The sequence below is a fragment of the Arvicanthis niloticus genome, assembly GCF_011762505.2.
Source record: "Arvicanthis niloticus isolate mArvNil1 chromosome Y unlocalized genomic scaffold, mArvNil1.pat.X SUPER_Y_unloc_1, whole genome shotgun sequence".
Lineage (NCBI taxonomy): Eukaryota > Metazoa > Chordata > Mammalia > Rodentia > Muridae > Arvicanthis > Arvicanthis niloticus.
Genome location: NW_023044978.1, coordinates 200105 through 226410, shown reverse-complemented (window position 1 = coordinate 226410; position 26306 = coordinate 200105). Strand labels below are relative to the sequence as shown.

The 26306-nt window shown below is 35.7% G+C and overlaps 1 protein-coding gene across 3 annotated transcripts; it reads left to right on the top strand.

Moving 5' to 3' along the window:
- Positions 1 to 215: 215 nt before the first annotated feature.
- LOC117695966 (ATP-dependent RNA helicase DDX3Y) lies at positions 216 to 19473 on the top strand. Of its 3 annotated transcripts, XM_076706149.1 has the most exons (18): positions 231 to 369; positions 2334 to 2446; positions 3972 to 4032; positions 5358 to 5405; positions 7271 to 7400; positions 8134 to 8289; positions 8709 to 8808; positions 11304 to 11439; positions 12918 to 13003; positions 13459 to 13557; positions 13635 to 13795; positions 14296 to 14440; positions 14539 to 14683; positions 15057 to 15238; positions 15308 to 15425; positions 16254 to 16407; positions 16785 to 16915; positions 17080 to 17288. In XM_076706149.1, exons 2-18 carry the CDS (start codon positions 2405 to 2407, stop codon positions 17157 to 17159), a joined length of 1974 nt encoding a protein of 657 aa, XP_076562264.1. In that variant the 5' UTR covers positions 231 to 369; positions 2334 to 2404; the 3' UTR covers positions 17160 to 17288. The 3 variants fall into 3 exon arrangements, with proteins under 3 accessions (XP_034342508.1, XP_034342507.1, XP_076562264.1); XM_034486617.2 differs by lacking the exon at positions 2334 to 2446 and having other exon boundaries at positions 216 to 369; positions 16788 to 16915; positions 17080 to 19473; XM_034486616.2 differs by lacking the exon at positions 2334 to 2446 and having other exon boundaries at positions 216 to 369; positions 17080 to 19473.
- Positions 19474 to 26306: the final 6833 nt, after the last annotated feature.

Below are 26306 nucleotides of genomic sequence, written 5' to 3'. Positions count from 1 at the left end.
GATAATTAAACTCCTTAAGATCCTTAACTGAAGAAAGTCCCTAGTTTAGGTTATCTAAAATTTTGGACAGCTGCAGCGGCGGAGTTAGATCACTTGACGACTTAAACAAACGCTAGATTAGGAAGTAGAAATAACACTGGCAGTTAAAGAGTGGCTTCTGGTTGTGTACGGATTGACGACAGAGTGCGTCTTGCGTGATGACGTAAACCCGCCAGTACGTTTGGGCGTACCCAAAGCTGTGTTCGTAAGCGCTTGCGTTCAGCCTGAGGAAACTGGATTGTCCTGGCTGCTCTGTGAGAAGTTAAGTTCTCAATTTTTTGAGCAATGAGTCAAGTGGCAGCGGACAATACGATCGGCCTGGACCAGCAAGTGAGTTGAATTTATATTTAAGACGTTCCTTCTTCCCCTTTGTTTTAACCTATTTGTAGCGCAGTATTAACTAAACGCTTAAACTGTTTTGTGTTCTCTGTACTAGAGTTGTGGCGCCCCATAAAAATCTGGAAAGAAAAGAAATTAAACTGAAAAAATGGCGTAAATGAGAAAAGAGATAGCAGTGACGTTACAGATTAGTCCACAGGCTTCGCATTATGGCGGCTTTTATTTGCGAACCGGAGTTTCAAATATGTCTTTGGCTGTGGATGAAACAGAACTTGTTTTTCTCTATAACTCTTGGAATTACTGTGTTCACATCGGGTGGCCCTAATTTCTGATGTTTGTGAGTTTGTGTAAGTCGATAAAAGCGCTGACGCCACGAGTTTTGGTTGGCGTTTAGAAAATGCGGCCTTAAAATGGAGGAAATGGCGGCGGGCCTAGGCCGTGCTGTCGTTCTGTTGGGCCTAACCAGCGAACCAGTGAGGCGAGGGTCCGTATTTATGCCTATCTGATAATCTGATAATGTTCTTCCACACTGGCCCTCTTTATCTCTTTCCCGCGGTGTGTACACATGTTTTTCCCCACCCTGAGTTCCGTGACGCAGGAAACGTGAAGGGAATAGACCGGAGCAGAGGCGATAAAAGAAAGGCTGCGGTGTACTTCCCTTGACAGTGGTCTGCTAATATTGGAGGTTGGAGTTTGTTGCGGGATGTTAAAAGAGGCATCTTTTCATTTACAGCATATAGATAGCCAGTAATAGAGACCAGTAGGTTTTTGTTTTGGTTGGTTGACTTTGTTTGGTTGTACCTCCACCTTTTCCTCCTTTTCCTCCTCCTCCTCCTCTTCCTCCTCCCTCACCTCCTCCTCTCTTCCCTCCTACCTCCCACCTTCTGTTTCATACCGTCTCTTTTCTCTCTTCTTTTCTTTTCCTTTTCTTTCCCTTCCCTTTGTCTCTTTTCTTTTCTTTTTTGTTTTTTCTTTTCTTTTCTCTTCTGGCTTTTTGAGACAGGGTTTCTCTGTGTAGCCCTGACTGTCCTGAAACTTGTTCAGTAGACCAGGCTGGCCGCAAACTCAAAGATGCACCTAACACCGCCTCCCAAATACTGGGATTTTTAAAGATGTGTGCTGGCACCACCACCTGATCTTGTTGGATTTTTTTCCTAAACCCTAGGTAATACAACAAAGTACTTAAATATTTCGTTGTCGTTGTTAGGCAAAAAAAACAGTTTGTTTCGGGTTTTGTTTGTTTGTTTGTTTTTGCCAGTGGAGAAGAACAGTATTTTACGTAAAAGTTTCCATGCAGTTGTCACAGACAATATCACTTTGAGATATCCAGAACAGCAAAGATGATGATGTGTCAAGAAGTCTCCTTTACTGCTACTGGATTTTTGCTCTACAGATATAGCATGTCTTCTGTTACCTAGACAGTTTTAAGTTGATATACGTTGACCTTCCCCCCGCCACACACACACCTTTAAAAAAAAAGTCTTAGTTTATATGTTGAGGAGTATATGACCTAGCATGACCTGATTTAACAATAGCTCTACTGACCTTTAGCCTTAGTACATCTGTTACTTTTTCTTTTGAACCAATAGCTAAATATCCCTGTGGTGAAGCCTCATTGGGATTAAAAGAGTGTTTCCAAACTCACCTATACAGTAATTTAGTAATTGTCAGTGCTGCTAATTTCAAAGTATTTTGAACTCAGTATAGACATACAGATGTTCAAGGAATATCTTTGCAGATACATTTCACATTGCCTTTTGGTAAATGAACACCTGAACTTCTTTGCCTTATATTGGTAACGATACAAGAAGTGCTAGAAACCAAAATAACCTTTATTCTATCTTATATTCTGCCAGTATAAAGAAGGGTAGGGATAAAAAGATAATGTATGAGTGTTCCTTACTAGCTTGGTAACTAACCAGTTTAATCTATTCCTTGATGGTGTATTCTTGCAGAGCATCCAGGTTCAGTCCCCAACACCTGTATTGTTATTCCCAGCCCTCTAACTTCAGTCCCTGGGGATCCAATGCTCTCTTCTTTAAACACCAAGAATGCATATGTTATGCAGGTAAAACATACAAACAGTGTGTGTGTGGGGGGGGAGGGTGTCGAGAATATATCTCCTTTAGGACATTAAGTAATTAAAGAATCATTTTTTTTTTTTTAAGATTTTTTATTCATTTAATGTACAGAGTACACTGTTGCTGTCTTCACACACACCAGAAGATGGCATTGGATCCCATTACAGATGGTTGTGAGCCACCATGTGGTTGCTGGGAATTGAACTCAGGACTTCTGGAAGAGCAGTCACTGCTCTTAACTGCTGAGCCATCTCTCCAGCCCCAAGAATCATGTCTTAAGACATAAATTTTAGTTTTTTCTTAGCCCTTAAAACTAAAACTTATAAATGCCTTACTTTTTTTATTTCACATTCATTTGTGTTTTGCCTGTATATACTGTCAGTGTGAGGGTATCAGATCCTATGGAACTGGAATTAGAGACAGTTGTGGGTTCTGGGAGTTGAACCCAAGTCCTCTAGAAAGAGCAACCTGTGTTCTTAATCACTAAGCTGTCTCCAGCTGCTTACATTTTTTAAGTTGATTTTTATCTTATGTGTTCAAGTGTTTGCTTGCACTTATATGTATGTATATGCATCATTTGTTTGCTTGTTGGCCCTAGGACATCAGAAGATTTCATATATCCTAGAAGTGAAATTAAAGTGAACCGAATTTGAGGAAGGGAACCTAGGTTCTCTGCAAGAGCACAAAATAATTAACTGCTTAGCTGTCGATTCAGTCCCACTCTCACTACATTTTGAGTTACTGAAAAGTCAAGATGCTTTTTTATTATTCATGGGCAGTGTGTGCATTGCCAGACCACAGTAAGGTGTGGTACTCAGAAGAGGACTTTGTGAAATCTATTCCCTTCTACCTTTATGTAGGTCTAAACATCAAACTGATTTCCAGGCTACTCTTTATCTGCAGAGCCATCTAGCCAGCTGAAGATGGTGATATTTCAATTTAGTGATTTAGGAATGCTTCCCATTGAAAATAATTACAGAGCTAATTTGTTTTAAATGAACTCTTTAAAGTTATTTTTTGTACTTGCCACTGATATATGTTATCAACTTAAAAGCAGTTTTCCTCATTGAGGATATAGGCACTTTGTAGTGAACCTGCTTAACTGCTAGTAATTCACATCCCTATCACCTAATAAGTATTTTCTCTGTTTTTGTAAATTTTATTTTGTTGTTTTATGTGTATAGATATTTTCTCTGCATGTATGTGCTTGCACTGTCCTGGAAAACTAGAAGAAATGTTTGCATCACCTGAGACTGGAGTTAGAATTGACTATGAGCAGCCAAATGGGCTATGGGATTTGAACCCTGGAGCCTCTGGAAGAGGAGCCAGTGCTCTTAATTACTGAGCCAACTGTCCAGCTCCTTAAAAGGTCAAATTTAGTAAATGGTGTACTACAAGGCTCAGGGTTTTAAATATTCTGATTTTGTCTTTTGTAGTGGTATCCAACCTGGGGTGTTTTTTTTATTATTATTAATTTTGTTAATTTATGAACAATTAATATTTATTTTTCAGTTTGCTGGCCTTGACCTGAACTCCTCAGATAATCAGAATGCGGGAGGAAGTACAGAGAGCAGTAAGTGTAAAAAAAAAAAAAAAAAAAAAATTACAGAATTTTTTTTTCTGGGTTGTTGCTATTATCATTGGCCTTAATTTGATTACTTTAAATTTATTTTTTTTCTGTCTTTAATAAATACAGGATGTGCTACAAAGAGAAACCTTCCTGAGCTGAAATTCCTAATTGTTTATGTAGTTTTATGGTTATTTTGAACAATTAAACATTTCATGGAAATAGTAATTTCAGTTTAGTTTTGGACAAATGGGAGAGATTTGTGAGTGAGATACTATTATGGTTATCTTAGGACAAACAAAAGGTGTTTTTTCTGCATCTCCAACATTTATACACATAAACTAAATAAAAGCAATTAGAATATTATTTGTCTTACTTGCTTTATAATATTACACATAGGTTTAAATTATTTTTGTAGATGATACTTTGAAAACTTGTTCACTTAGTATTTGAAATAGTTTTAGAAAAGGAAAGAAGAGGCAGTAGAGAGGTGGAGCTTAGGGGGATAAAATACTGAGAAGGAAAAACCACTAAAGCATGTGGTTTGGGTATGATGTTTTTTCAAGGTCATTTTGTCTGCCTGGCAAAATTATGCTCTTCCTAATGAGAGAATGGGCACGTTCCTTTGGATAAATTCTATTTTCTGTAACTTAATATTATATAAGCAAGTTTAGTAGGTCATTTATAACATCAGTTTATTCTCAGTTTTTCTATATCACTATGGCTCATGATAAGAATGCAGATTCTTTGCTCTTGTAACACCTAAATAAATATTAAGCGTAACATTTAAATTACGAATTAACAGTTTTTAGAATGTGTATAATGCTCAACCCTGAATTAAAGGTTAGGATTTGTTCTTTCATGAATTGTATTAAGCCTATTAAAAGAAGACATATAGTTTTCTGTTACTTATTTCCAATGAAGACACTGAGACTTGGAGTTATTGGTGAGTTGGTTATTTGGCATCAGCTAGCAGTTGATAAACTTAAGGCTAATTTCAAACCATATTTAACACTCAATGTGATCAACTTAATTGAGTAAATAGACTTTAAATATTCAACTTTAAAGTGGATGAATATGTAGATTATCAGATAGTAATGGCCTTCTACTTTGATTCCTTAATACTAAGTTAAGATTTTGATTTAATTTGTAATGCTTCAAATTAAACAACTTTAATCAAATTCCAGTTTTTTTTATGTATTTTTAATTTATAATTATAGCTTTAGTTAGAAAAATAACAACAAAAAAGTATAATTCCTAGTCCTTGGCAATTTGGTAAAATTTTGCTTAAAAAATACTATAGGGTTTCAGTTTTACATTTTGTCTTTTAGAAGGACGCTATATACCTCCTCACTTACGGAACAGAGAAACATCTAAAGGTATGTTGTAGCAGATTTATACGTTGAACTTTTATTATTAGAATACTGCCTAGTGAAAAAGTTCTATTTAACTACTATATTGAAGTTTAGAGGTGATGGAGAGATGGTTCAGTGGATGAGTGCTCTGACAAAGAAACTGGATTTATTTTCCATCTTGGTGGCTGAAACCTGTCTCTTTCAGTTCTAGGGGTTGTGATGCCCTTTTATGAACTCTGTTGGCTACACACACAAATGTTACAAACACATGTAGGCATAACACTCATACAAATAAAATACATAGAAGCAATTAAGGCATCCTATGTCTTAGTGGTTTTGTGATATTGGAGCATAGGTTTAAAGTATTTTTGTGGGTGATACTTTGAAGACTTATTTACTGAAAGAATAATTCTGAAATATTTTTTTAAAGGAAGCTAAAAGGAAAGATGGTGTGAGAGATGGAGGATAGGGTGAAAAATACTAAAGAAATATAAGCAGTACTATACATATACCTTTTTTTCACTGTGGATATACTGAGTGCTGTTAAGATGTGTGCTTGGAAAGTTGTATCTTGACTGTGCCTCAAAAGAAGTGACAGTGTTTTAGATTAGATACAGTGATTGGTAGAGGACATCTTTAACCTCCTCTTTTTGTTAGGGTGTATGCATTTATGATGGGGTATATTTGCTAGAGATTGGCAGTAGGACTTTGCTAAACAAATTGGTTCATCACCTTTTGTGTTCAGTAAAGCAGGTAAGTAGATAACATAACTTCTAAACATCAAACAATTACTAAAATGAATTTAGACTCCATTCTAACTAATAATAGATCTAGTTTACTCTTGATGTTATTTTATCAGTGTAGAGTCCTTCTGAATATAAGAGCAAACAAAGTATTAGAACATTCACTTTAAGGTAGAGGCTGGAAGATCAGAAGTTCAAGGCAATCTTCAGTTACAGTGATTTTTGAGGCTTCCCAGGATTTTGTGAAACAGTCTTGATTCTAAAGGGGTGGGGTGGGGGGAATTTGATGCCAATTAGTACATATTTTAAACAGTATTTGTCAAGTAATTTTGTATATATGAGATACAACTAAAAAGCTGATAATCTAAAATACATCCTATGATTTTAGAGTTTTAGTGTAAGCAGTTTGGGAATTTTTGTTTTGATCATATAGTTTCACGGTTATGTTGACCAGACTGGCCATTGATTTTGCAGTGATCTCCTGCCTCTGACTCCCAGTCAGATAGAAACTGTGTTTCTACAGGTTGTTTTATATCTAAGAATTTAATCCAAGATGTTATGAATGCTAGACAATGATTTTACCAGCTTAGCTAACCAAATTAGCCACAATAATTTGTGTTTTGAATTTCTATATTGTAGTAGTAAAAGTAGTGATGGTATTATGATAGTATTAATCAAAAGCTGTTTATTTCTCTTAGCTGCTGTTCTTTTTTTCTGTGATATTGGTTTTTGAAGCTAGGTAGGGTGTTGATTATTCTAGGCAAGAATTATGTCCTCAGCAGAATTTTTGAGTACAGGATATACTACTATTGAACTCAGAGTTTCACAGTTGCTGCAGAACACTCTACTGTTGAGCTACATTTGTAGCTCTCTTTTTGGTTTTATACAGTGTCTTCTCACATTGTAGCTCAGAGTGCTTTCAATCATGCTCGTCTCAATATCATCCCAAGTGGTAGTGGGGTACAACACTAAACCAGAATATTATCAAAGTACAAATCACTTTACTTATTGAAATTCATAATTGCTAATCATTAAAAACTGTTGAAATGTTGTTCGGGTATCCACTATCCCTGTACTAGGATTAGTTATTTTAGAAGTCTGTGGCCATGAAGAAACTTACTAGTTTTTTCTTCATTTTCCTTGAAGGGTTCTGTGATAAGGACAGTGCAGGTTGGAGTTGTAGTAAAGATAAAGATGCCTACAGCAGTTTTGGATCTCGTGATTCCAGAGGGAAGCCCAATTATTTCAGTGATCGTGGAAGTGGATGCAGGGGAAGGTAAAATCTTGGTTGATAATGTATAAAGTAATGGTTAAGGATCTTAGTTTAGTAGTTAAGAATATCTAAGAATCTTAACTTGACAAAGTCAGGGTTCTCAAGGGGAACAAAACTGGTAGAATGAATCTACCTACCTACCTGAGAATTTACTAAGTAGAGTAGTATATAGGTTGTTGTCCAACTAGTCCAACAATGGATTTCTTCCAGTGAAAACTTCCAAAACATGCTCTAGTTGTTTACTCTATGAGGTTAGATGTCTCAGCTAGTCTTCAGCAAGTGTCAGAATCCTAAAGAAGTAGGCTATAAAACGGTCAAGTGAGAATAAGGGCAAGAAGACAAAGAGTAAAAATCTACTTCCTTTTCCTTACTCTAGTTTGCCACAAGAAACTGTGGCCAGATTAAAGGTGGATCTTTATACCTCAAATGATTCAGATAACTAAAAATCCCTCATAAATCTGTCATGCAGCTTTAGCTTTTAGTTATTTCCAGATTTAGTCCTCAGCCATCACAAGATAACAGTGGAGCATGTCTTTTATGCCACCATGTCATGGGTAGAGTTAGTGGCTCAGTAAACTTAAAGTAAGTCTGCTCTGTTTGTCAGCAGTTATTTACTAAATGGTATAGGTCAAAATTAAATTGTTAATTTACTTATTAGGTATTTGTGTTCAGTTCAACTAATAGTCTAGAAAGTACTTTTATGTTATTAATATAGTCTGATGATTCTGCTGTCCAGGTTTGATGATCATGGTCGAAGTGACTATGATGGTGTTGGTGGTCGTGACCGAACTGGATTTGGCAAATTTGAAAGGAGTGGTCATAGTCGTTGGGGTGACAGATCAGATGAAGATGACTGGTCAAAACCACTTCCACCAAGTGAACGCTTAGAGCAGTAAGTTTTTAAAATGTTGAATATTAAATTAGGTTCTAGTGTGAACAAACTTGTCTTTTTATGAGCCCCTGTATCAAAAAAATAAAAAATATAGCTTAAAATGATATTAAATTTGTGGTCAAAGGATGTCTTGGATGTTTGTTACTTCAGAGGACTTGAGTTTGATTCCCAGCATGCATGTCAGACAGCTCATAACTATCTGTGCAGGCCTAAAGCATTTAGGTCATATGTAAAACATACACAACTCAGAAAGACTCCTATATACACAGAATGAAAAGTGAAATCTTAAAAATTATTAAATTTGATGATTATGTTGGTTATTGTAGTGAATAACTTTAATCCTAATACTATTTAACTTTGAAATTTTGGTGAAACTATTTCCTTCTATTAAATAATATATAATGATCATCTGATTTCAGAGAACTTTTTTCTGGAGGAAACACAGGGATTAACTTTGAGAAATACGATGATATACCAGTAGAGGCAACTGGAAATAATTGTCCTCCTCACATTGAAAATGTAAGTTTTTTGTTGTTTTGCCTTTTTATCTTAACTGGGTGTGTGTGTGTGTGTGTGTGTGTGTGTGTGTGTGTGTGTGTGTGTGTGTGTGTTTTGGTTTTTGGCTTTTGGCTTTTTATTTTATTGTTGTGTGTGTGTGTGTGCCATACCACTTGTGGATATTAGAGCACAACTTGTGGGAGGAGCTTCTCAGATTTGGATGGCAGGAATTATCCTCCTCCTGAAGCATTTCACCAGTCCTTAATGACCTTTGTTCCTTGGTTTTAAGAAATTTTTATGCCTAACTGTTGAGCACTGGATATCCAGTTGGCATGCTTTTTTGTGGCTTATGACCACCTCAGTTTCTCCAATCTTCTTGCAGTTGCTTTAGTTCTTTATGTAGAGTTGAAGTTGTTTGTTTTTTTTTTCTCCATCTGATTTGGTAGAGTTGGTTAGTATCATTGTCATGATTCTGTTGAGACCATCATGTCTGTGAGATTTTTTTGGTAAAGCTTCTGATATTACTAGAGACAGAATCTCACAACGAACTTTCTGCCCCCTTATTACAGTGTTCACTGAGCTATGATTGTGGAAGTATTTAGATGTGTCCATTGGGACTGGCTCTAAAATTCTGTATTTTGACTAGTTTAGGTTTTCTCTGGTGGTCTCTCTCTGTTGTAAATCAAAGTTTCCTTGATGAAGGCTGATAAGGACCAGATTATTGTTAAGGATTACTTCGGCTTATAATGTAATCTTATGTAACAGTTGTAGTTTCTCCTCCAATAACCATTTCGGTGGGACTGATTAGTTAGTTTTGGGTTCCCTCTTGTTCAGTCTTAAGTCCAATTAGAGATTCTAATTGCCACTACTGTACTTAAGGTTATTGTACCATGTTAGTCATTGATGTGGTTAATAGGCATCATAGCTGTGTAGGACTATTGATTACCTCCGTCCTTTCTAAGTGTACATGGTGCAAGGAGGCACTGTGACAGCTAGTTCTCAGGGAGGAAGCATTTAGGTCAGTTCCACTCAGAGTTCTCTGGAACCTGTTCTGAAGTGCATGGTGTCTTCAAAGTAAAGACTTAAGTTTCACTTATCTGGAATATCCAAGTGCAAATCAGTCATTAGGCTATATGTTTTGGAAGTGGCTTGGACAGACCCTGCCAACAAACTCAAAAGACAGCTTTTCATATCGGGTTATTTTATTTTTTTGTTTTTGTTGTAAAGGGAAAGAAAAGTCGGTGCAGGTTTTTGTTAGGTGGTCTTTGACTCTTGGATATGAGAAACATTAGTTAAAACTATAAGGCGTATTTACACATTAGATGTTTTATAGTTTTTTCTTTTAAATTGTTAGCAGTATGTTAGCCTGTTGCTTTTTTTGGACATCCATATTGTTATTTCACTGTCCTTTCTTCTCCCATATTTTCTTCCCTCTCCTTTTTTTTTCTCTTCTTTTTTTAAAGATTGATTGATTGATTGATTGATTGATTGATTGATTTTATGTATCTGAGTACACTTGTAGCTGTCTTCAGACACACCAGAAGATGGCGTCAAATCCCATTACAGATAGTTGTGAGCCACCATGTGGTTGCTAGGAATTGAACTCAGGACCTCTGGAAGAGCAGTCAGTGCTCTTAACCACTGACCCATCACTCCAGACCTCCCCTCCCCTTTCGTAAGGGAGCCATTTTCCCTGTCAGATCACTTGCATTCCACTAGTTCTCTTTTGCCTATTTAGCACTTTTTAAAAGCAAGGTTAGCCTTGGCTATTGTAGAACTCACAAAAATCCTCGTTTCTGATTCCCTAGTGGTGGATTACAGGCATGCACCACCATGCCTGGCAACTTTTTATGTGTATGAGTGTTTTGCCTATATGTGTATTTTCTAACCTGAGTGCCTGGTACAGTAGAAGGGGGCATTGGATCCCTGAAACTGGAGTTATAGATGGTTATGAGCCATGATGTTGTTTCTGAGAATGGAACTCAGGTCCAATGCAAAAGCTAGTGCTCTATTTCTCCAGGGTTTGTCTTACTCTTTAGGGAACTCTTATGAATAATGTCTTAATCATAACTATTATGAATAACTCCAACATAGAAAATATACCAGACATCAAGAACCATATTTCTTGGGGCTGGAGAGATGGCTCAGTGGTTAAGAGCAGTAGCTGCTCTTCCAGAGGTCCTGAGTTCAATTCCCAGCAACCACATGGTGGCTCATAACTATCTGTAATGGGATTTGACACCATCTGTAGTGGGATCTGATACCCTCTTCTGATGTGCCTGAAGATAGGTATAGTGTACTCAAGTAAATGAATAAATAAATAAATAAATAAATAAATAAATAAATAGATCTTTTTAAAAAAAAAAACATATTTCTTTTATTGAAGTTTATTTTCTTGAAACATAACATTAAGAATAAAAACAGCTCTTAAATTTACTTGTAGTATTTGTTATTATATTAATGTAGAAAATAACCAGTTTTTGTTTTTCTGTTACTTGGCTTACTTTCTTTTACAGTTCAGTGATGTTGAGATGGGAGAAATTATCATGGGGAACATTGAACTTACCCGTTATACTCGTCCTACTCCAGTGCAAAAACATGCTATTCCGATTATTAAAGAAAAAAGGGACTTAATGGCTTGTGCTCAAACAGGTAAGGTCATTGTGTAAATAACAAAGACTTTAATTCCAGGACTGTTTTAAAAGTAGTATATTCTATATGAAAGTATGAGATACATAACAATACCTGAGAACTATACATTTTGGGTCTGAGTCACTGCTTAGTGACTATTGTGAAGAAACCCATGACCATAGCAACTCTTTTTTGTTCTTGGTTTTTTAAGACAAGATCTCACCATATAGTCCTGACTGGAATTGTAGATGAGCCTGTCTTTGAACTTAATAGAGATCTGCCTGTTTTTGACTCCCAGTTCCTGAGATTAAAAACATTCCACCATAGTCAGTGAACATAGCATCTCTTATAAGAGAAAGCATTTAATTATGGGCTTGCTTACAGTTTAGAGATTTAGTTCATTTTCATGGCAGAAAGCATGGTGGCAGGTGTGTGGCAAGCATGTTGGTAGAATAGTTCAAAACTGCCAGATCCTAATCCACAAGCAGAGAGAGAAACACATGTGATAGGCTTTTGAAACCTTAAAGCCCACACCCAATTACATTTATCTTCCAACAGAACCATAACTTCTAATACTTTAATCCTTATAAACAGTGCCACTTCCTGGCAATTAAGTGTTCCAACTATGTAATAAGCCTGTGGGGCCTTTCTTATTCAGGAACCTGTGTCTGGTTGTCAGCCTGCTAATGTTCTATTAGGAAAAGAGCTAAGTGCTGTAGTAGAAATAAAGTTAGCACTTTAAAGGAAAAACATGTAATTCATAAAAAGTACTTCATTCTTTTTGAAGAAGCATGTTGTATATAATCCTTTATCAGAATTTGATACCATCTGAAAGAGAAATAACAAATTTTCATGATGTGTGCATACGTGTACATTACAGGTCAATATATATCTTGACTATATATGAAATGTGACATATTTTTACATAAAATTATATTATTTAGGGAGTTAACAACACACAAGCCTTGTTTTGGGTTTTTAAGTCCAGTATTTGATGCTTTAAAAAAAAAAAAGTTTTCCAGGTGTGGTGGTGTTTTCCTTTAATACTGACAGGTGAATCTCTGGTAGTTCAAACTTGGTCATTATAATGAGTTGTAGGACTGCTAAGGTTATGTAGAGAGGCACTGTCTTTTATATACACAGAGTTGTTTCTTCACTTAAATAACTGCTGTGGCTTTGGGAGCATAGGTCACCAGAGATTGAATAAGACATATTTTCACATTAACATTATCATTTTATTTATTTGTTTCTGTAATTTTAGACAAAGTCTCACTATGTGGATAAGGTTGACCTCATTTATGAAGATATGCTTGGCTGTAAAGTATTTGTCATGATCTCTTTTGAGACCTTGCTTCACATAATCCAGGGTGACCTTACATTTGTTAATAGATGAGAATGATTAAACTTCATGTGCTGAGATTACCCATATATGTCAGTCTGCCAAGTATTTTAGCATTTCTTAATTTTTCAAAGTTAATAATCTAGTGTTTTGTAAACAGGGTCTGGAAAAACTGCTGCATTTCTACTACCCATTCTCAGTCAGATTTATACAGATGGTCCAGGAGAGGCTTTGAAGGCTATGAAGGTGACAGTTACTAATTTTTGTGTCCCAGTGTTTTCTTTGTGTGTATATCTATGAACAGTGTGCATGAAATGTTCTCAGAAGGTAGAAGAGAACATTGGATAAGAGTTGGAGACATTTGTGTGTTTCCAGATATACTTTATTTTCAAACAATTCTTAAGTTACATGTGGCACTGTGGTTTGGTTAACTTTAAAAAATAAACTGTGACTGGAGAGATGCTCAGTGCTTAAGAGTACTGGGAGTTCTTACAGAGTACTGGGGTTTGATTCCCAGCATTCATATGACTCCTCACAAATGTCTGTAACTCCAGGGTACCTTCTGGCTTTTGCCAGAATATATACACAGTGCACATATATCCAATGCAAGCAAAACATGCATGCATAGAAAATAAAACAATTTAAAAACAAAACAGGAAAAATTTTTGATCATAGGCTCTAAAGTTATACTTAACTCTTAGGAAAATGGAAGATATGGTCGCCGTAAACAATATCCAATCTCCTTGGTGTTAGCCCCAACAAGAGAATTGGCTGTGCAGATCTATGAGGAAGCCAGAAAAGTAAGCATAGCTTTTAATGATTTGGTCTTTTTCTTCATTTCAGTGTTTCTGTGCTTATAACAATTCTTTGCTTATAGTTTTCATACCGATCTAGAGTCCGTCCTTGTGTAGTATATGGTGGTGCTGATACTGTTCAACAGATTCGGGACTTAGAACGCGGATGCCACTTGTTAGTTGCCACACCAGGACGTCTAGTGGACATGATGGAAAGAGGAAAGATTGGATTAGACTTCTGCAAGTATGTTAATTTTGATAAAAGAAATAAAGCTTCTGTGTAGGCATTTTTAAATTCTTGCATGTATATGCTATGGTATACTGGTCTACCATGTAAAACTTCTTCATATTATTAGGTTTATTAAATGGGACATCTCAATACTCTCCGGAGAGCCGAGTAATTCTCCAGAGTAATTATTATTCCCATTTCTGTGATAATAGATGTATTCTTACACTGTCATAGTTTTAATGATTTTGTGTGTGTTTGTATGTGACTTTTCAAAATCACAATGTAGAACAAGTGAAGTTCACTTGTCTTTTTCTTTTTCCTTTTCTTTTTCCCTTTCTTTTTTCTTCCCTTAGTTTTTTTGATTAATTTTGATTGAGATTCATTTCAACAATAATGTAATATTTCAGATTAGAAACTGCTGTGCGTAAGACCTGAGATGTTATATTAATATGCTAACAATTTACTCAACAGTTAAATATAGAGCCCAATAAGTATCTAATACTTTTTCTTAATAGATACTTAGTGTTGGATGAAGCTGATAGGATGCTGGATATGGGATTTGAACCTCAGATACGGCGTATAGTTGAGCAGGACACTATGCCACCAAAGGGGGTTCGTCACACTATGATGTTTAGTGCTACTTTTCCTAAGGAGATACAGGTACTATCTGTTAAAATTTTATTTTTAAATAAATTTTGGTGATTTATGTATTATATAGTTAATTTAAGTTTCTGACTTATTTTTCTTTTCATTTGCAGATGCTTGCTCGTGACTTTTTAGATGAATATATCTTTCTGGCTGTAGGCAGAGTAGGCTCTACTTCTGAGAACATCACACAGAAAGTAGTATGGGTTGAAGAGCTGGACAAACGGTCATTTTTACTTGATCTCTTAAATGCAACCGGTAAAATTATGAATCTTTTATTTAATAAAATGAAAATGCCTGTAAAATTCCACTATAGTTCCCAGTATTACTTACAGCCCACTTTTTCTGTATGTGTGGTTTTGTGCATGTTTCTGTTTGTATATATATATTTGGGTACCTTCCTCATTTTCTGAGGCAGTCTCTGACTGAACCTGAAGCTTACAAGTTCAGATAGATTAACCAGTCAGCTTTGTGGATCCTCCTGTCCTGTGTGTGTATGTTATGTATGATATGTGGGTGTCTATCCCCTCCCCTCACGAGCAATCTTTCTTAAATCACTAAGCTTATTACATTTTAGAAAATACAGTGATACTGAGTTACTGTTAATTAACAAAAACTTGTAATTTTTCAGGGAAGGAGTCATTGACTTTAGTATTTGTGGAGACTAAAAAGGGTGCAGATTCACTGGAGAACTTCTTATTTCAAGAAAGATATGCGTGTACTAGTATTCATGGAGACAGATCACAGAAAGATCGAGAGGAGGCCCTTCACCAGTTCCGCTCAGGGAGAAAGCCAATTTTAGTGGCTACAGCTGTATGTATATTTTATTTTTTAGTTATTTAGTTTGACTGTTATTTTATTTTAATTAGTGTTATTTTTTAGGTGGCAGCAAGAGGTCTAGACATTTCAAATGTGAAACACGTTATCAATTTTGATTTGCCAAGTGATATTGAAGAATATGTGCATCGTATTGGCCGCACGGGACGTGTAGGAAACCTTGGTAAAGTATTAATGTTGTTCCTTTTCCCCTGGATCTTGAGTCCAAAAACCTTAAAGCTCTTTATCACTGGAACTACATTTTTACTCCTTTATATTTATTTATGTGTGGTTATCCATGTACAGTGTTACAATAGTACACTTTTCTCAAGATCAGAAGACAACTTACAAAAGATGGTAGTTTCTGTTACATGGGTTGAGTTCAGATCATTAGGGTTTTTGTTTTGTTTTTTGTTTTTTTTTTTAATAAATATATTAACAAAGGATTCTAACAAGGTGGGTTTTGGCCTTGAGTTTTCGTTTTTGGTTTTGTTTTGGGGCAGAGTTTTATTCTGTTCCTCAGATGGCCTTAAGCTATAGCAGACTTTTTAAATTACTGGCTTGCAGCACAGGGTTTTGATAGTGCTTAGAAAATAGAGACAAGAGATTCTCCTGTTCCAAAACTAGCCTAAGTAATCTTTAGCCTAAGTAAAGCTAAAGAGACTTAAAATTTTATTTGTTTTTAAAAGAAACTTGAAAGCTTGTCTTAGTGGAACATTACTTTAATCCCGGAATTTGGGATGCAGAAGCAGTTGGATCTCTATCTGTTCCAGGCCAGCATGGTTTATGTAGTAGATCTCCCCACCAGGGATATATAAATATAGACTTCTGTCTCAAAAAGAAAAGAAAAAAGAAAAAGGAAGGAAGGAAGAGAAATTTTATATCAATAATAAAGTTTTTTAAATCTTGTATTTTGTGATGTTGCAAAATATTTTAACTATATGGGAAAGAAAACAATGGAAAATTACTTTGTGGAAATATAGTCCTTAGATACTTTTTAAAAACTTTTCAGGACTTGCCACCTCTTTTTTCAATGCGAGGAATTTGAACATCACGAAAGATTTGTTAGATCTCCTTGTTGAGGCTAAACAAGAAGTTCCATCTTGGTTGGAAAGTATGGCTTATGAACTCCACTACAAGGGAAACAGCCGGGGACGTTCTAAAAGGTAAGCATTGTTTTGAGCTGTTTCATTATTATAATTTGTTTAGAGTTAAGAGTAACCTAAGGTACTGAATTTTTAAATTATTATGTGTATCATATGTGTACATACAGCCGTGTATGCTGTTGAGTGTATGTGAAGTCAGGACAATGTTAATGGGCTCCAGAAATCAAACTATTTCATTTTGATAAAGAGTAATGAGAAAAGTTACAGAGCAAACTGACAGTTAGCTCTACTATACTATTAAGGTTTTTGAAGATATACTATCAGGACAGTTTCTACAATAGGAAATAAGTTTCACAAATAAAATGGCAAGTTTGATCATGAATTGATGATATTTTAATTTGATACCATACTCAGATAATGTTTTTTTCTTGCAATAGCAGATTCAGTGGAGGATTTGGTGCTAGAGACTATCGACAGAGCAGTGGTTCTGCAAATTCTGGGTTTAATAGTAATCGTGCCAATAGCAGCCGAAGTAGTGGTAGTAGCCACAGCAGAGGATTTGGTGGAGGTAATGTTAAATTTTTGTGTTAGAACAGTTTTGTTTGTTTGTTTGTTTCTTGCTCTTAAAGATATTTTCAAGATAATTTATAAGAGAAAATAATGCTATACAGTGAGACTTTTTTTTAAAATAGAATAATGGTAACAGTGAATAACTTTTTTTTTTCTTGATAGGTGGCTATGGAGGTTTCTACAATAATGATGGATATGGAGGAAATTATAACTCCCAAGCAGTTGACTGGTGGGGCAATTGAGTTTGTGCCTAAATCATCATTTCATATAGCTAATATGGAAACCACATGTAACTTAGCCAGACTGTATTGTGTAGCTTCAAGAACTTGCAGTACATTACCAGCTGTGATTCTTATGAAAATTCATGAGAGCTCAAAGTCACAAGAAATTAAACAACAACCTGTAGCCCTATTCAAAAATTATGTGAAAAATTATTGTAATTGGATTAACTCCCTTCCTGCTTGGTTGCAACCTAAACTGCATTTATAATTTGTGACTGAGGATCATTTGTTAATGTGCTGTGACTTTTAACTTTAAACAACTTATTTAATATCCTGTTGGCTCAATAATGCTCAAGATACCAATTGTTTTAATAAGTTAATTGAACTTTGGCTACAAGCAAACCTTGGCACACAAGTGTAAGATACCTTAACAGAAATCAATTCATTACTAAATATGATGATGAAAAAACTTAGGTGTAGCCTGAATAAGAAATTTTTGATACATGCAGAGTTGTTGATAAAACTTTTTTTTTTTAAGTTTATAATATGGCAAAAAGCAAAGCTAAAGTTCTGAATTGCTCACTCTATCTTGGATTGGCACTTAAAACCTTAAACTCTTAAAAATATGACTATATATGGTTATATCCTTTATTTTTGAAAGCACTAATACAGATAACTACAGTGATTCCTCATTTATTGTCTTAAGTAATTTACATTGGCATACTCCTACAGGAAAGTTTAAAAATTTGGTGAGGAATTTGGCCTATAAAGTTTAGGTTTATTTAATGCCTGTCATACATAAAAATGACATATTAATAGCTGACCATGGCAGTGACCAGACCTTATCATAGCCTTGTTAATTCTGGTCTTTAATGCATGCTAGTGTTGGTGTTTTTTGGTCAAGAGAATATAAACAGAAAGGATTATGTGGCAGCAGGCTTGTTTTTACAGTCAGGTTTTTCAGTTATAACTATGTTGAAATGTGAAAAAGGCTTACATACATACTATATAAATATAAGAATAACAAATTGAAATTGCTGAGATCTCACAGGTTGGATTTATGTACCAATTATACATGATGGTAAGTAAGTACAGTGCAGTTTTCATATATTTTAATTGCATAGGTTTCCATTGTATTATAGTCATATTTTAATTGGCCAAAGATTTGTCCATCACTAAAAATGCCTTTTCCTTTGACAATTTCCTGGATAGGATATAATAAATTTAAAAACTTAAGTCATTAAAAATGTCATAAGTTGACAAATTTTTCTAAAAGTGCAATAGATTTTCAAGTGTATTGTGCCTTGTATTAAAATTTTATTAAAGTAGGTGTACTTGACAGTATTATCAAGGTCATTTGTTACGGTGCTATTTCAATTATAGAAGTTCAGACTGTACATTTTGCCCATAACTTTTTACAAAGTACTTATTTTATTGCATATGAAGAGAATTTTATATGTGTATCTTATGTACAAGTCCTTGAAGTTCCAATTGGATATTGTTGATTACAGTGTGTCAAGAACTTGGTTCAGAAAATTTTCCTCAGACCATGAATGATAGTTAAGAAAAACTATTTGCACATAACAGACTTTTTGCTGCTAGTTTGTGTAATATTTATTGAACATTTTGACAAATATTTATTTTTGTAAGCCTAAAAATGATTCTTTGAAAGCTTAAAGAAACTTGACCAAAAGACAGTATAAAAACACTGGTATTTGAATGTTGATTGTCACTGTATGTGAAATAGTATATTTTGGGTAGTGTGAGCTTTTAATGTTAAGTTCTACTAAACTTGAGTACAACTAATCTAACCCAATATTGGTGATGTAGCTACACTTTTTTTTTTTTTTTTTTTTTTTGGACAAAATGAAACGCAATTGGAATAATGAAAATTAAAGACATGCCAAGGTTTTAATATATTTAAGATATTAATGAAAACTAAACATTTTCTCAGTTTGTTTGAATTTACCTTATTTACTTGATCTATTTGTTTGGTTCAATATTCTAACTGTCTGGCATACTTGTAATCTTCAAACATGTGGTTATATCTTTGTGTTGCCATAAGCAGTGATGTTTTACATTCAATTTTATCAGCCAGCAATATTTTCAGTAAATAATACATTTAACTTGCTGATTGTAGACATGGAACTTTAAGTTACTATATAAACTTAGTAATTGCTTTATTGTATTAGTATTAGATGCTAGCGCTGCTACTAAAATAATAAGTATAGCAAAATGTTTACTATAACTTGTGACTTAATGTTCTTGTGAACTTGCATGCTTGAACTATTGGAAATTCCATTTTTAGTTAATAAAAGAAGGTATTTGTAAAGTATACTGTTATGTATGCTTGATTTAATACTTGAATAAGAGATGAAGGTGGTACAAAGTTACAAGTAAACAAGATTTTTATTGTGAATGATGACATTTGTAAAAGGTTTACATACACAACATACATGATCTTTTATGCATTTCAGTACAAAGCACTGCTGAAGAAAAAATATTTATCTAGTTCTTTATTTTTTTGTAAACAAAACATTGCTGGTGGTCACATCCAGCATTTTTTTATTATTATTATTATTATTGTTGTTGTTGTTGTTTTGTTTGAGATATGGTTGCACTGTAGTTTTGGCTGGCCTAAAAGTTAGAATGACGTCTGCCTAGCTTGAACTCAAAGTGATCCTGCTGTCTCTGCCTCAGAGATGCTACGATTAAATTAAAAGACTGTGGCCCCAGGGCCAGTTCTACAAGCATTTTTGTAGTTTACCTATACTCTCTATCCTGTATTCTGTCTCTAGATTTTCTTTAACTTTATTTATTGGGGGAAGTTTTCTACCATTTGTGCCCTAATGATCAACCTCAAAAACCTCACTATGTTTGTTAGCAGGTACCTTTACCTACTGAAGCTTTCTTATTAACCCACATTTTGGTGTTGGAGATAGCCTTGCTATAAAACATGGGGTGATTTAGAACTTTATAGACTAGGCTGGTTTTGTGGCTATCATTCTAGCCCCTCAGATTGTACATATGTGTGCAGTTAGCACACTTTTATGTTTTATCACAGCTACCTTTCTTCATCTTCTCATAGGTTGTTATAGGTTTGGGTTTTGTTTGTTCATTTGTTGAGACAAGGACTTTAGACTTATTGTGTAACCCTGTCTGTTTTGGAACTCATTCTATAGATTAGACTGTCCTTGAACAAAGATCCATATGCTTCTTCCTCCCAACTGCTGGGATTAAAGGTAATGCCACCACTGTCCTGCTCTGCCCTCTTAGTTTTTGTTTAAATATTTTTAGTTTCTATTTAAAATATACAGCATTCCTTGTCTCTTATATCTTTCAGGTTTGTGACCCCAAATTCATTTTTGAATTTGAGAGGGTACAGTATAAAGGTTTTTATTATAAGTAAGAGAGAAACTGTATAGAGGCATCTAGAAGAATTCAGAGCAGAGAGAAAGTAGATTAGACATGGCCAGGACTAAGGAAGCAGTAGAGAATAGTAGAGCTAGAGAGAGGGAGCATAGCCAGAAAATAGCTAAAGATAGAGCAAGGAGGATAGTGAGGAAAAGGACCAGGAGGCTAGTTTGGACTTTGAAATGTACTGTGAGTGAGAACAGAGGGAGCCTGAAGTAGGCCTATGCTTTGATTAATAGCCACAAGGATATATCAGTGGAAGGCACCCATGTCCTCCTGCCTGACTTAAGGGAAATGTAACAGTTTCCTTTTCACACTTCACAAAGTTTACATTTCACAAGTTCCTGAGCAATGTTGGATTTTCTAACTTCTAGAAATCCTTCTATAGTCCAGCTTGGGCTCATTTCTGGTTATTTGGATTACTTGAGACTCAACAATTGTCTCTTCTTTAAACTTGATACATAATATAAACTAAACATGAAAGTACATTCAGCTGAGTCTTGTTTTCTGTTGTCACATTTGTTTCCAGGGCTGATTGGATTAAAAGATCTTAGGTACTCACTCTTACTCTTAGTTGTTGTTAATTGTCTCTACATCTTCATCTAGGGACCCCAAATAGGTTTTCTCTGATCTATACTGAGGTATCAGTGTTGTCATTGTTCGGGTCTTAATTAGCTACCAATCTTTTGAGATTTCATGGGTGTCAGTTCCCTGTCATACCTATATAGCAAATTAGCAGATGTTTACTAGTCTTTCTTGAGATTTAGATGTAGTAGTTGTGTTGTGGATGTATCTCATGGGGCTAGACTTTACACAGGCATTTCTTTGCATTTGACTATTTGTAGCTTTCTTAAATAGTCTCTGCTACAAACAAAAAAAAAAAAAAAAAAAAAAAGCAAGAGATGCTTTATACCTGTGGGTATAAAGATAAATATTCAGAAAACAATTACGATGGGAATATTAGATTCTTCCTTTGAACCTTTAGCCATGGGTAGTTAGGTAGGTTTACAATACTATATTACTCTCCTGGTAAGGAAGTCTTAAGTCCAATTAGATTATCATCATTATACCTTTAGGGATATTTTGCATTGGTGTTCATTGTTGTGATTGATATGCATCATAACTGGAAAGGACTATTAGTCTTGTAAAAGTCTCCATGGCTGAACAGAGTAACAATCCAGGGGAGGCAAGAAAGTAGTTTGGTTCAACATGACTAAGCAGTCAATGTTGATTCAAACTCCAGTACACTGACCTCAAGTAGTTAATTTTAGATATATTTAGGCATAGCACAATTTGGTGATCAAAAATTTACATCAGTATTGTTATGTTTAGATTTCTCTGGAGTCATTTATGACTCTTTTATGTTTCTACTTCTTCCACATAGAGAAGCTTTGGGTAAAGACATACCCTTTAGGACTGAATTCTTTAAAATTTCTCACCATTATTGTCAGGTTGTGGGTTACTTGTTAGTCTCCATGTCCTGCAAGAACATTCTCTGATGATAACTGAATGATGCACTGATCTATGGGTATAAAAAATATTAGGAGTCACAGGATTGCTATGTTCCTTTAGCAGAACATAGAATTAAGCTCCTCTAGTCTCAAGTTGTTGATCACCTGAGCAGTGTCAGTCATGGGCTCTGTCTCATAGAGTAGGCCTTAAATTCAATCAGTGGTTGGTTATGTTAACTTTGTACCCCTGTTACATTAACATACAATTTCTTCCTTATTTAGATTGTTGAGTTGCATCATTAAATTATTTGTGCCCTTCCTGTTTTTAAATTTGTGTGTGTGTGTGTGTGTGTGTGTGTGTGTGTGTGTGTGTGTGTGTGTGTGTGTGTGAGAGTGTTCTGCCTGCAGGTTTCTAAAACACCTGTCCCCTCTGCTTGCTGTCTCTATGATCAAACTAGACATTACTGCTGGTGTTGGCCAGAAATTTACAGAGGATGCTCATATTGGTCTTGTAGGACACTTAAAGCATATTCAGGAGAAGACTTAAGTTTTGTGTGGAATGGAGAATTTTTTAACTCTAAATTAAAGACCTATATTGCTCAAGATGGGAGCAGTCTCCACACCCCATGAGTATAGGTTTTCTGAACCTTTGAAGTATTAATATTACAATAATATAAATTTGTAACCAGACAGGCATAAGAATTGGCAAAATTGAGTGAGTTGGAGAGTGGTGGCACACACCTTTAATCCCAGGACTTAGGAAGCAGAGGCAGGCAGAATCACTTTTAGCTTCAGTTCAAGATTCTGATTTTTTTTTAAAGCTCAAATCTAATAGTAATAAGCCTTATTTACCCACCTGTATAAGTTTGAGCGTAGGAAAGGTAACTAGAAATATCCAAAGTTTCTCTGTTCAATTATATTTTAGATAGATGGTCTTTGGGCACTCCAGATAGATACTGTGGCATTTAAGATACTAAAACTTATGATATACAGAGATTCTCCAATCCTAGCAGTGATCCCCTCCACCTCAAGGTCTCTAAGAAGATATGAGCACACCTAAATTGTGTTACGCTAACCACTGAACAAGACTGCCTTACCTACTGCTAGGGCCTGACTTGAACTGTAACCAAATAAGACACCTGGAGAATTAATTGTTCTTATGTTGCCTATGAGAAGGTGAGGTTGATCTCACCCATGTTTCCCTTCATAGAAAAAGTCTCTTCATCTTCTGGATCTGAGGGCCAAAGACTGCCTCTTCCAACAGTGCTCAAGGAGAGTACAGGAACCTGGGACAATTGTCTACATAATGGACTAGTCTGTGTCATTTTAATTGTTATGTATATATACCATTTAGATTATAATTTATTTTTCTCATGTTGTTTGAAGTTGTTTCTCATGTTGTTTGAAGTTTGAAGTTTTCTCATGTTGTTTGAGTTGTTTGAAGACTAGACTAGTGCCGGGCGGTGGTGTCGCACGCCTTTAATCCCAGCACTTGGGAGACAGAGGCAGGCAGATTTCTGAGTTCAAGGCCAGCCTGGTCTACAGAGTGAGTGCCAGGTTAGCCAGGGCTATACAGAGAAACCCTGTCTCGAAAAAACAAAAAGAAGACTAGACTATTGAAAGAAGTAAATTTTTGCTATTGCTTTATGTAAAGAAACTCACTTTACAATGATTGCTCCCAGTAATCAACCACATATGTCTCATGATAAATAATTAGACAGGAAAAAGTGTAAATGTTAAAGTTTATGTAAGGGCTGAGGGATACAAAAACTTCTGAGAAAGTGTTTGAGAGTCTAAGAAAGTGTTTTAAGGTTTGTAAATGAAATTATGAAGGTTGGAGGACTTATGGTGATAAGAAAGTGATTTAAGGTATATGGGAGGGATGAAATGGCTCAGATTTCTTCCCCTCACAATGCTGTTGTTATATTAACACTTCACATTAATCAGATTTTAAATTGTTTTCCAAGTCTCTATTATGACACAAAGGCATAACTGCTGCTCTTTCTACACTGTGCATTTCAGTGCAGATTACAAACAGTGGTAATACTAGTATATCTAAAGTTTATCTCCTTGTATAGAACTTAAAAAAAAAAAAAAAGTGCTATAAGCTTCAGGGAATCCAATCCAATCCACTTCTCACAGGTCAAATGGATTCCAGTACTGTGCATCAACAGCCTCTTTCCTTTTCCACCTGCCTATTTTTGAGAGTTGCATCTATTCCCTTTTAGACAACCTCTCTCCACAAACTATCAAAAGCATAGACCTACCTAACCTAGATATACCAACTATCTTTGACTGGCGGAGACACACAAACATCTGCCTCCATGTCCCCCCCTTCTCTCTCTCTCTCTCTCTCTCTCTCTCTCTCTCTCTCTCTCTCTCTCTCTCTCTCTCTTCCTCTCTCCCTCCCTCCCTTCCTCCCTCCCTTCCTCTGTCCCTCCCTTCCTCTCCCTCTCTCTCTCTCTCTCTCTCTGTCTCTCTCTCTGTGTCTGTCTCTCTCCCTTTCTCTCTCTCTTTTTCTCATCACCTACCTCCTCTCCTCCTTGTCTCCTCTTCCTCTCCTTACTCCTCCCACCTTAGCTCCTCCTACATATCACCCTTCCTGTTAAAATAAAATTTTTCTCTCAAAATACAATTAGAGCATAACTATACCAATTTATGTCAGTGAGGTACAAGATAGACCTAATACCCAGTCCATCATTTTGTTGACTAAGCAGAACCTCTGTCATCTCTCCTAAATAAAAGACTTAATTCTGAACCTGGCTTTTTTTCTTGACTTTAGAATGAATGTCAGCTGAAAACCATCCTCTCAAATCTTTTTCTCTCAAAGTAAATTGCTGGGATTGGCTAAGAGGCTGAAAGTTTTCAACCCCATCAGAAATCCAGAATGACTGAATTAACTGAAATTATGGGAAGCACAAACCATACCTTCTAAAACTTAGCCAATTTATAGAGACCTCTGAACACCTGGACACTTGTTCTACTTCAAAATGTTGGAGCATCTGTTCGTCCAGCTTCTGGCCCAGGGTCATCTGACAGACCTTAGTGCTGCAAATTATTAAGGGCTGATTACTCTGTCTAGGCAGATATAATCAGTCGACTATTCTGCAAGTGTGTCCTTTTCTGGACAGTAATTTGTCTGTAGATGGAAAGAGGCAATTCTTGCCTAGTGGCTGTCTCAATACAACTGGAGCAACTCCAAAGATGCTCAATTTCTTCTTAGAATCCAAGACAGGAAGCTGTCAGGAGCAGACAGGTCTCTAATCAAAATGAACATTAATACAGAAATGTTTATAACATCAATTCTGTGGATTTCTGATGTTTTGAAAACCAACTATCCATGTAAGGCAGTCTGGCCTGTTGTCTCTCAGCTATTTCTAAATAAAATATAAATAAGTAAAATATAGAAAACATGCTAACAATAAACTCAGAGCCATGAATTTGTTATAGGTCCTTAACTCACAGGCGAACCATCTCAAATCAGAAAAGTTAAAGAAGGACTGGGTCTAAGCCTTGTATTTTTAAATGTGTTATACAGACACAATGCCTATGAAAGTAACAATATTCATCTCACTTTTATGTTAATCAGAAGCTCATACCTATGAAAACCTTAAATTTGAAATCAAAGTAAATTTTGTACCATTTAAGAAATTATAAATTCATGTTAATAACAATTATACTTATTTCTAGCATAGGTTATACCTATGTAATAAATCCTAGCTAATCCTCCCTGTTCCAACAAAACCACTACTTTCCCCTAGAAATACAGCCCAATATTAACCACCTCAGTCCCCAAGCCCAGGGAATAGGGGTGCCAACTCTTCATTAACTTCTTCAAGCTGAATTCGGGCATTGAGATATCAGAAGAGGGGCAGGGGGAAGAGTAAATTGAGAAGTCTCTGATGCTGTGTCTTTACTGCATCCAGCTGGAATTCCAGGACATCAGAGGTTTGAGCAGGTCTGCTCAGCTTGCCTGATGAGTAGATTCACCAAGGCTATGTATTCTGCAATATACAATTCTCAAAACAAGTTTTAGTAATAAGATAATTTTTTGTTTGAATTGTGGAATCTAGTCTTCTGGTGGCCAGCCTCTATCATGTCTAGTCCATATAATTCTGGGAGTTTCTATGAGTGTGTGCCCCCACCATCCTCCCATTCCCACCTCCCTGTTCTTGAATTCCCTAACAGTGGGGAATCCAATCCAAGTGGAGGCACCAAGGCTGTCCACTTCCACTGATCCCCATTCCCCTCATCCCATTACTATGAGGATGTGCTCCCACCATCCTCTCATTCCCGCCTCCCT

Bases quoted from the DNA above. Each gene is read 5' to 3' on its own strand.
- LOC117695966 (XM_034486616.2), top strand. From the start codon at position 325: ATGAGTCAAGTGGCAGCGGACAATACGATCGGCCTGGACCAGCAA. The intron at 4,033-5,357 runs GTAAGTGTAAAA...TTTGTCTTTTAG, and splicing joins GGGAGGAAGTACAGAGAGCA to AAGGACGCTATATACCTCCT. The intron at 14,441-14,538 runs GTACTATCTGTT...TTTCATTTGCAG, and splicing joins CTTTTCCTAAGGAGATACAG to ATGCTTGCTCGTGACTTTTT.